At 41.5% G+C, this 11,906-nt stretch overlaps 1 protein-coding gene across 1 annotated transcript in view; it reads left to right on the top strand.

Moving 5' to 3' along the window:
* The first annotated feature begins 9,757 nt into the window (after positions 1–9,757).
* Positions 9,758–11,906, top strand: part of LOC138013079 (collagen triple helix repeat-containing protein 1-like) — a 2,258-nt gene continuing 109 nt past the window's right edge. Inside the window, exons 1-3 of the mRNA XM_068860040.1 lie at positions 9,758–9,859; positions 10,759–11,034; positions 11,443–11,906. The exon at positions 11,443–11,906 is cut by the window's right edge and continues 109 nt beyond it. Of these exons, the coding sequence (XP_068716141.1) occupies positions 9,758–9,859; positions 10,759–11,034; positions 11,443–11,805 (741 nt within the window). The 3' untranslated portion in view covers positions 11,806–11,906. The remainder of the gene's footprint in view (positions 9,860–10,758; positions 11,035–11,442) is intronic.

The following is an 11,906-nucleotide window of genomic DNA, read 5'->3' as shown; positions in this document are numbered from 1 at the left end:
CCGTGCGACGAGACTTGTAACTGATTGCTGAAAAAATAAACATCTTTTCTGATAACGGCTTGTTTTAGATTTTTTTTCTTTCGGCAGGTATGAGACTGACTAACGTTTCTGCAACGTACGGTTGGCTCAATGGGTCGGCATTGTTCTCCGAATGGTGTCCAATGTTAAGCCCCGTTGGGCTGGGTTATCTACTGGATGGGTGACCTTCTAGAGATAACCATCGCCGTAGGCTCCAAAGTTCACATTCGTCGTGGGTAAAATGAGTACCAGTACTAATGAAGACAAGTTGTGTATGCAACGGGATAGGAGTGGCGCCCACCCCTGCTGTGAGTTACGGCAGACGCCGCAAGTTACAGTAGAAGCATAAAGAAAAAGGAGCCTTCGGGTTGCCTTTGACCTCGGCCCTTGACCTTGGTCGACCGCTTGTCTTGTCTTTGTGTCTTGTCTTAGATGATGACAGGTCCGTTTACCTTCCTTCCATTCAATTTTAATCAAAATAGAAAATTGAAAATCTTGATTTTCAAATTTTGATGCTCAGAAAAGCAGAAAGCATGGGTGAATTTTTAATTCTCTTTTGTTTTGGCTTTTCACATAAGCGACGAAGTCCCATTTTAGTTTAGATTTCCTTTGCTGCAGGTGTAATGAAAATAGAAATATGACAAGATTTGCCAAAATTTCTTAAAGAAAGTAACATGCAAGAACCAGTTACAAAACTGCAACTCAAAGTTCACAATCAAATTGTTGATTTCTGCATATAGGAAAATTGAAAAACCGGACGAAATAGGTGTGAGGTTAGGGCACGGCAACACAGAAAGTGCCCAAAGACGCAAACACAAAATGTACGCACAATAATGTGGGAGGTTGTACAGAAATGCCGCTGCATTTTTCCACGCACATTTTCTCCACGCTATGCACGCATCGTTACCGCCATCTTGGTTCTTCGCCGACGAAACTTTCAGATGTTGCTCAATACACATAAAGGGGCATTTTCACAGCAACAATTACCGCTGTTGGTACTGCCGTCTGTTGGTGCTTCTGGTGTTGCCGTCCCCTCCCCTCACCCATTTTGTCCCGTTTTTCAATTTTTGATTTTGAAGTTTGATGTTCCAGTTTTGGAGCTGGTTTTTGCATGTTCGCTTCTTTAAGAAATATTGGAATATCTTGTCACATTTCTATTTTTATAAAATCTGAAGCAAGGGAAATCTTAACTAAGATAGATCTTCGTCGCTAAATCATGTTAATGTGAAAGACCAAAAAGGATGATTTCTGTTTTTCTGAATATCAAAAATTGAAAATCATCATTAAATGGTCTATTGGTTTGAGGGTATTAGTATTTTGTGTGTTTTTATTATTTAACGGCGTTAAAATTAACGAAGCTGGTAATGAAAGAAACCTTTAATCGATTTTCGAATTTCTTTCTAAATCGAACCATATGTTGGCCAATTTTTCTTTTAGACCTTTTGTCATCCAATCAGAGGTGGGTGCCTTAAAATGGGGAAGACAAACCCATGTCCAGAATCACAGGTAGTTTTACGCAACCCAATTTTGATATTTAACGCAACACGAAATCTTGCATTACGTACATCACCAAATACCGATTACCAACAATGAGATAAGTGTCAGTATTACTGTTTTCCCTTAGGTAGGGTAAACGCAGCTTTTCATTTTTGCTTGAGGAGAAGAGACAAGGGGGATCCTCTGTGTCGTTAATTAACTTCATTCTCACACACCAGTGATATTGTGGTGTGAGAGAAGAGCCAGGGAACACCTCGTGAAGCTCTTTGGAACCTGCATGCATGCAATTACTTGCATTTCTAGACATATTTAGGGTTCAAATGACGTCAAAGCCTTCATGTTGTATATCATTCATTCATGTATATGTTTTTTTGGTTCAAGAAAACCAGTAATTGCTCGGAATGAGTCAAAACGACCTGTTTGTTTTCAATCAAGAGACGGCCAGCGCCGTGTTTCGAGAGGCCATTAGGCCCTGGACCGAATAATTGGGACTAAAATATCCGGGTTGAATTTTAATTTAAACGCCATGTACTTGTACAATAGTTGAAAAAAAATCCTATCAACCCTGTTAGGCCGATCACTAAAGAACAAATTACCTTTCCTACACGCTGGCACCTATTCCCGACAACCTTGCCACACGTAGTGCAGTGCAATAAATATAAAGACTCCCACAAAGTTATCACTTTCGTGTGTTTACTACATTTGCAGTTCGTCGATGGCCCTTTTTTCCCTGTTTGACATTGGTATTTTTTTCTATTTTAAGAAATTTTTATTCACATTTTAATTCTTGCGATGTTAGCCCACATAACAGGCGATTTGTTGAATTTTAGAGTCTTCTTTTCACGGGGATGACTGATCGTTTGAATGTAATGGTCGCGGGAAAACATGGACCGAAGTCAAAAGAGAAAGCAAAGGGAGAGAGGGGCGAGAAGAAGGAGCGAAAAACCTCCTGCAACACCCAATTTCCAATCATGAGCAAGGGTTTGATGTCAACTAGCAACTAATTACACCGCGCCTTGGGTAAACATTGACGGGAATACAACTCATCTTTCGCTAGGGTTAGGGTTAGATTTCAACTTACCGTTATCGTTTTTGTGTCCATGTTTTACTGTGTACTGTTCATCGCAAACGATAGCCGACAATCTTTTGTGGAAGTTATCATTAGAATATCCTTTCAGCACGTTGAGAAATGCCTCGTCCAGTGCATCTTCTGCCGATGCGAAAACTGGCTGTGACAGAAGCAGCAGCCAACGAGGTTGCCGTGAGCCCTAGTCCTTCAGCTTCTTTAATCTGATCATCGATGATATTTCTCATAGGTGTGATTACTGATGCAGAACACATTTGGTCGGTCACCTTCTTCTACAAAAAGCTGAAATATGAAGCTCTGGTTAATTCCATGGGAGGAAGGACAGCCAAAATATCACCTCCTTTTATTAGCTTCTTTACAGGGTCTTTATGCTGTTACTTGCTGGAATAACCATGGGATGTCCGCGAACAAGGCATAAGTGAAAAGAGCCTCCCGAGTACGATGCAAGGCACGCAACAAAAGTGTGACAACGAGCAGTACAGTCGAACTGTTATTTAATTAGTTATATACCGTCGTTACAGTTCCTTCGGTTAAAGATTAAGTTAAACTGTCATCTAAGCAGATATAATTTGTTTATTTCGAGTTTTTATCCTTAAGTTCCCATCCAATTGAAATCGAATTCCACCACAAGGTCAGAGCATTTTACGGGTCACCGATCCGACCTGTTATACTGAACATATAAATCATGAGCATACCTAGTTTCAGATGTTCTTTTATTTATTTTATACAGTATTATAGTATTTTTTGTTTAGATTCTGTGCCCCAGGGTGGGGGTTTTTTGTTCATTCCCCCACTCTGGGGAAGTTGATAAAATTTTTTTAAGAATTGTAAAATCTCCACCCCTTGCCCGCACTCCCCCCGCCCTTTTTTTTGCGGGATTTACATTGATAGGTGCATAATTCCTCACTGTCACATTTCCAGTTATTTTTTTCACCTAAAGACTGTGCAGAGTTGAGTACAAAATAAAGGTAAATAGCCAGACAACAGAGATGCGACTTCAATAAACTCAGATGCATTCAAGGCGTCCCATTCCTTCAATGAGTTTGTTAAACCCATTTGGTTTCAGTGTTGTACATGACACCACAGCTAGTAAAATATTAGAAATACAGCTCACTTTAATACGGAGATGCAACTGTTGTCGAAGTCCATTACTCGTCGCTTTTGACGCAACTGTTTTTTCTGACAATAAACTCACGGATTGAGTCAAGTACACTGATCAACATAACTGTTTTTATGTGTTTTAATTGGTCGCAACTCTCGCTTTACAGGTAAAGAACTCACTCGCCATGTGCTCTCAAAAACTCCCTACCCCATAATGTTTTGAAACGATTCCCAGGCTCTACCGAGCGCGGGCTCTCCGGAGACGCCTGACTAATCTTACAACGAACGCTCACAACGAGCCCTTGCAACGATCTAGTAAAACGCCACTCGCGTTACAATGACTTCAACGCCATTGCAGGTTAATTAAATATGCTTCTATGTCCACCGGATAAAATCTACGCCTTTCTTATTGCCCCTTGAAACCTACCAAAAATACACGCAGAAGACTCTCCGACTAGGGGAGTGACAGAAAAGACCTATTGCGCAACTTTTCCAGTTTCCCGAGACGGGAAACGGAAAAATTCAACTCATTTTCTGACTGGATTGACCCAGTAACAAGCTTTGCGTTTTTACCTTCGTTTCCGTGGTGAAATTTGGATTCCTACGGATGTCTGATGGCTACCCATTATCTGACCAGCGAACCCAGTATACAGGAATAACAACGCAATTAAACGTAACGTTTGGCGGTGAAGAGATATTTTTGTCTCCCTTTGATCTTGCAAAGTACTTTGGCATTAGAATTTGAAAAAACTCGACTTACGAACTGAGCATCGTGAAAAACTGAGAATTCTGTTCTAACTTCTGCTTCCGGCCGTGTCCGGTAGTAATGCAAAGTGCGCTGTGAAAGCAACACGCTCGCTTCCGACGCGAGTGCTTTCTCTCATATGCTAATAATTAAATTTCACTGGCTTCAGTAAGTCCAGCCCCAAAATATTTGCAGCAAGAAAACTACGCGAACAAAGTTTATTTGCATGTCAATATATATATTCCTTGAAGGCTTGAGTCAATCATGGATAAAGATTAGTGACAGGCCTGCACGGAGTCCCTGTGTGATTTAACTGTGGATGAATGTAGCCTTCAGTGGCTGAATTAGTGACAGGCCTATACGGACTCCCTGCATGATTTAGTTGTAATTGAATGTAGCCTTCATAACTTAGCTTTAACTAGCCTGTCTGAAAGAGATTTACCTCTTCTGTACGATAGGATGGGCGTTTTCTTGAAGATAGTGTTCAGCAAAGGCTGGTTTTGTATTAAGTCCCAGTTTAGCATGAGTATATTTTTAAGGTTACCCACCGATGGGTGGTATGTTGTGACAAATGGCAAGATTTGTTTCCGTGCTTTTGCTTTTTGTTGGAGTGCCGACTGTCTTCCGTAGATGATGTCGGGAGACCCAGGGGAATAAAAAAATTGCGCTTGATAAACTACGGGAACAAATTTTATTTGCATAATTAATGTTAATTTCTTGAAGGCTTGATAAATACAGTTACGATCTACTACGTACAAAATCCTATTAACTAATAAAAGCGGCATGAATGCGCAAAAGTTTGTTTACTACGGCTTTCATTCTTGCATCTTTCATTAGGTGCGGTTACACTCACCATAGTAGATGCCATTTCCCATGGTAAATTATCCCGTGGTGCCTTACACTTGGGTTTTAGTATACCGTGAAGATTACCGAGGTAAAACGAAATCTCACGCAATCATTGGCGGGAAATTTAATCACAACTTCATCAGCAGCGCGATTGGCTCTTGTGCCTCGGGCATCAAAACACCCTTCCAACTTCCCACGTTAAATGTCATGGGCGCTTCCACTGATCTTTTTGACGTATCCGAAATTTAACATAGGAGGTTTACCTTGGGAAATGTCGGTCACACGGACTAAGTGCAGTTTTCCGTGGTAAGAGGGTCATTTACCGCGGTAAAAGTGCCCTGTGTAACCGCACCTAAGGCTTCCCGGCTTCGCGAATGTGTTCGAACTCGTGTTGTCAACACGAAGGAGGTGTGACTGTGATTGGACGACTGAGTCAATGCAGTCATGCTAGTAGACCCAGGGGATTAAAGAAATTTTGCGGTTGACAAAGTACGGTCCGCCAGCCCGGTAAGGGTCAGTTTGTTATCAACGGTGGAAGCCGTGGCCACTTCTGTGCTAAAGCACCGCCTTTGTATGCTGTTTCGTTGCAATATTCACCGCCTGACGTTGCTCGCTGGACTGCTATTGCGTTGATGATGGGTTGAAATGAAAGTTCAATCTTTGTCAATTGATTCTGATGTGAAATTGTGACCGTGGGAATATTTTATCCAGGGATATTTGACTCAAATTGGTGGCACCTGAGAATTTTGTCTCCAGCCTTGGGATTTTATTATAACCGGTGACAACTACGAAATTGTGAAATGGCTCAAATCGCGTCTGATCTGGAAAATAACCACACAAGAAGGAAGCTATCCACTATAGCAATAAGGTTAGGCTTCTTAATTGAGATTTTTTTCATACAATTATCTTCTTAAGCTTTTGATCGGGATTCTCATACAAATCCTTATATTTTTGTCGGCCATGCTCACACTGAGCTTGGGGCGCCTGTGGTTATGTTTGCTTTCTTGCGTCCGACATATCAAGCAGCCCGGCGTGAGTAGTGCTCGTTTTTTACGACTGTCGAGGTGGTGAAACCCCCACTGTTCGACACGTCTTTGTTTCAACCACCATCTCTCTGAGTAGCTGGTTCTTCAATAATGCTTCTATCTCTTCTTTGAAACTGTCGAAACGACCTCCGCTTCTTGCTTTCATCGATCATCAAAGCCGGACCCTGTCTGGAAAAGCAGGCCATTATTCTGCCGGAGAAAATATGAATTCTAGAAACAAATTTTCGAACATAAGATCATAGTATCGCTGATGTTGAAGTCGCACCAGAGAAAGGCAAATACCTGTTCTATGTTTCTATCGTTTCACTTTTCCTTTATAAAGCACCTTAGAAAATTTGACAAGATTTCTGTTGAAGGTTGTAAGCGGCGCTAAGTCCTGCAGTTCTTTCTGTTGTCCTTTAAAATGACGCCTTTTTGGTGGCGAAAAAAAGAACGAAGTATGTGGTAAGCTAGGCCACATTATATATCAAACAAAGCTTGAAGTGCATTGAATTCTGTTGTTTGCCGATAAAAACCATTTTCCTACCTAGGCCTTCGCTAGATGCAAAGAAAGTTGAGCCATTGTGCCCAAAATTCGAAATTTTCGCGACCGAGCAAAATTTTCCGGTAGGGAGACTGGAAACTGGGGATTTTCTTGGCCGAATTTGAGGAAGACTTAAGACAGCAATGACCAGAAACAAGATTGCTGACCCCCAGCAAGCCATTGTTTTGGGTAGGGAGGTTATGTATGGAGACATTATTGTACCGTATCAGGAGCCCATGGCTAGGAGCCTTCCCAATGCAATGCGTGGTACTCACGAAGTGCCCAATTCAAAATGGCACTGAACTCTGGACACCTGGTGACGAGTATAATAAGTTCTGGAGGGAGGGGAGTCCCAAATTGCTAAAAACAAAACTCACTGAGCAATTTGGGACTCCCCTCCCTCGAGGGAGACTTATTATACTCGTCACCAGGCGCCCAGAGTTCAGTGCCATTTTGAATTGGGCACTTCGTGAGTACCACGCTTTCTGGCCGCCATTTTAGCAGGTGAACTTACAAGTTTTACGGAGTCTGGTGGCTCCGCGTTGCTACCTGGAGATGCTTCAGTGGATTCATTGTTTAGAGAAATTCCTATTCCACGAACCTGGCGTGTTTATTTAGCGACTGGATTTGATTTTCGCGGAAAAAACCGTGCTTGTTTTGGGTCGATCGGAGTCCCGACGCTGGCTTCCGTCTCCTACCTTGTCACTATATTATGAAGGAAGGTGAACGGGGACCATTTTCCCCGAAACTTCGTGTACGTATTAAAGACAACAACAGCTCACCACATGATAAGTTTTATCGATTTTTATTACCATTTTCTAGCAGATTCTCAGACCTAAACTTCGCCTCATATGTACTCTATATTTTAATACCTACGTGACGCACACAGTGAGCCTGGGTTACCTGTGGTTATACTGCGCAGTGAAAAGCGTAAATATTAGTCATAAAAATTTCAATCATCTGAACAGCATGGCGCCCTCTGCAAATGATCCTAAAGCTTAAAGCCGGCCAAAACTTGAACCTCAAAGCTTAAATGGTCGGTTCCCTTTCGGTATATTTCGTTTTCCGTAAACTAATAAGGGCGTTGCAAAGATTGAAATAATTTTTGAACTGGTCGGATACAGCTGGTACCGGTCGGATACTACAATTGCAGGCAACATACTGTAATGAATCTTGCTTCAAAACTGTTTCATTTCTCTGCTTCTTCCATTGCTCAGTCTTTCAAAACCCACGACCATTTCCTGCGGCTGGCGTCTGATAACCGGCTTTTCTCAATCTTCTCGCATTCTAAAACTGTACTTGGCGTTCTAAATCTTTGCTCTATTTTAGAAAGAAAATGGAAGCGACTCTTTTAGCTCGGTAGATAAAAAAATTAAACCACTGGCAGAAATGACTAAAAGTTGAAAGCGTTTACCTTCGATTTCTGCTACAATATCAGTATCATGAGAGCTCTGTGTCACACACAAATAATGCTTCGCCTCCCGCGGAATTCATCGCCTTTCCAGACCTTTCCAAACTGAGGTTTGCACTGAGCAAAACTAGTGTATCTAACAGATGTAAATATGAGAGGATGATGTGAAGTGCTATTTTCTGCCCATGTAAACCATGTGACCGTTGGCCCTACCAATGAAAATGGGACCACTCAAGGACTGCAGCGAAAAACTCTGGTTAGGGTGAGAATTGAACCCACGACCTTCGGGTTAGATCACCTCTGCTCTACCGACTGAGCTACAAGGTCAGACGGGAGCAGGTCGTGGGGATTGAAGATATCAAATTCACGGCAATGAATATGTTCAAGTACAAGGGGTTACGTTTATGCTAACGCCGTGTAGCACCCATATAGATAGTCATGCTGAAGTACATTTCGTTGATAGTGACAACATTTATCAATTGATAACCACAGCAACGGCGTATTGAAGTCAGTTTGGGTCCAGTTTTGTTCCGGACCTATTGTCTTCTCCCTTCATTTCCACGCACGAACAGTCGTTAAATTGCAATTAAGCATAAATTGAACATCTCCCTTCCACTCGGCAGCATTTCTACCATTTAGTTAAACTAGTTAAAAATCTAAATTAGTAATACTCAAAGGGTATCACACGTCACCGTGGATGTTTAAAAAAAGAGAGTAAATGTATAAATAACAATAAAGTATAGGTAATTATTTAAAAAATATGGTCATCCACCGATAGTTTCTTTGAAAAGTGAAGCTTCAATGTCCCTAAACTCAATAACGTCCGTGGCTGGATTGTTCCAATCCTTTATCTTTCTTGTTATAAAGCTACATTTATACATGTGGGATCGACTGCTAAGATGAATAAATTTCTATGAATGGTATTGTCTTGTTATTAGCTGTTTCTTCGCTTGAAGCTACCCAGTCTTGATTCCTACCTCCTTTAGCTAAGCTGTAACCAACCTAGATCCTCGAGTAACCGTTTCACTGTTCCAGTCTTACCCTGATAGTAACGTGTCACAAACCTTGCCGCTCTGCATTGCCTGATACCTTCTATACTGTCTACTTGTTTACATGTGTGTGGATTCCATGCGCAGCTTGCATAATTACTCCGGCACTGGTAGATGGCATTATGAGAAATAATTGAAGGCAGCGGCTGCAATCATTTCTCATAATGCTATGTACCTCAGTAATTATCTATAAAATAACAACGAAACTCATATAAAACTCATCTCTGTTGAGGAAAGGAAACCTCACACATATATGGGAAGCTGACCTGTGAAGAGAACCGGCTTTAGTGAAAGTGGAATGCTGGCAGGTATACAACGAATACAAAGTGGGTAGTTTGGTAAAGCCCAGAGTCTCCATGCCAGATCCACAATCCTGTATCAAAATACACGAGCTGCACCAACTCTTTGAAATGTTTCCTTTCATTCATCAGATCATGGCACCATCAGCTCCTTGCAAGTATTCAAAGACAATGAATTTCTTGATTTTTCTCGTTATGCTTTCAACCTCACTGTTAGCGTTTTGCGCAGCTGTATCGGTGAGTAACAAATTTATCAACCACGAAATTTCTCTCATCTTACCAGCCACAGAGTTATTCGATCTCGGACGAAAGCATTGTGAAAATCTAGATTTATCTGTTAGAGGCTTAAACTAAGTTTTACTTCGCACGTTTTTAAAGAAGAATATTTTCATACAATCCATAGCATGCATTTCAGAAATGCCCACAAGCAGTTTTAATCCTTTATTGTTTTCCTTTGTTTCTTTGTTTTCAGTTTCTATTCGCTCCAAACTTGAAATGTATGTCGGAGGAAAGTGTCAAAAATCCTTCTCGTCTCAATGACGAGTCTTTTGTTTTGGTCCTTTAATTTTAACGTACAAATATGTGGACTAAAATACAACTGCAGATTTGAGCAACGCACTGCATGGGCGAAGAATCGCGAATGTTCCATTTCGTTTGCTTTAAGAAAAAGGAGTGTGGCTTTGTAAGTGAATTGGAACCAAAATCTAGAAAGATTGCTGACGTTTGATTACTTTCTCCACAAAACTCGAACTTTGTTCCTTTTGCGCTGTCTTTTATGCAGCTGAAGAATATAAAGTAGGTGTTTTTTTGCCACCAAACCTGTCGTTTTGTAACGATCCTGTTTCTGTTTTCGTCACGTTGAACCCCCGGACAAATAATAACGACGACTGGCTCGCGCATCGAAACAGCAAAAGATTCGGCCAAAGCACATAGTTTTCAGAAACCGTTTGCGCGCAATGCTGCTTCTGCATGGAAAGGTTCGGCGCTGTTTCTTGAATTTTTGCAGATGCTTAAGTTATCATTTACAGATACAATTCTGAAACACGATTTCACTTTAACGACTAAAGATCTGCCAAGAACTGCAAGGGCTGCGACATAAATCTGACTTCTGTCTTTCCTTTTTCAACACACATCAGGTGGATCCTGGTGCGAAATCGGCAAATGCTTGCACAATGGGTTGTGTACCTGTTGTTCCAGGGGTTCCTGGTGTCCCTGGTTACAGTGGACGAGATGGGCCCAAGGGAGAGAAAGGCCCAGCAGGACCACCCGGAGATAAGGGACCTATGGGACCTAAGGGAGAGCAGGGTACTCAAGGACCCAAAGGTGATCCCAGTCTCCAGGCCATGCCGAAAAATTTGAAACAGTGTGCATGGAAAGACATTAATGAAGGCAAAGATAATGGAATGATAAAGGTAAGAAAGAAACATGGCAATTTTAAAGAGGGTTAAAAGCATAGGTATTCGAGTCAGCGCCGGAATGCTTTGTTCGTCTGTCGTATTTAGGGCAAGGTTGAACAAATGCTTTGTCGTTTATTTTAAGAAATATTCTGTGAAAGTCTTGCATTATTAAAGAAGGAGGAGGTGATTGTGGAACAAAGTCGAAGACTGTAAAATTTGCCAAAATCTTGATCAGGTTGTCCATCCGGTTAGGGCAGCGATGTATTGTTCATTTTCAAACTGAATAAAATTGGCCATTTATCTTTTCCGTTCCCAAACTTGCTATAAACAACGTCAGCTTTTATTCCCGTAAACCTTTCGATAACGCTGACATGAGCAGGTATCAAACGTTACACTTATTCCTAACGGAGTTTTCTTTTTCAGGAGTATACTTTCAACAAGCTTTCAGAGAAGTCGGCTTTCAAAGTCGAGTTTAATGGCGCCTACAGAATTGCTTTTTGTCTGGACTGCTTCAAACGGTGGTTCTTTACCTTCAATAACGCGGAATGTCACCCTCTGGCAATCGACGGTGTTATGCACATTCAAGCTAACCAAGGCAAGACAGACAGCAACATACACAAAACAACTCAGGTCGCAGGATACTGTGAGGGGATCGGCAAGGGGATTGTGCGAGTGGCGATCAATGTTGGAGATTGCGTTGGAAAGAAAGCTGGTTCGGATGCTTACACCGGGTGGAACTCCGTCACCCGTATAATAATCGAAGAAGTGCCTCCTCCGCAGAAATAAATTAGTTTTCTTAGATCCAAGACTGATAGCCGTCCTAACATAATTAATTCATGTAGCTTTAGTCCGGGTATTTTTTAAGGCGAGTAAACTAATAGTTTATC

Source organism: Montipora foliosa, chromosome 1, assembly GCF_036669935.1.
Source record: "Montipora foliosa isolate CH-2021 chromosome 1, ASM3666993v2, whole genome shotgun sequence".
Lineage (NCBI taxonomy): Eukaryota > Metazoa > Cnidaria > Anthozoa > Scleractinia > Acroporidae > Montipora > Montipora foliosa.
Note: the sequence above shows the minus strand (reverse complement) of the source record. Positions and strands in the feature narration are given on the sequence as shown.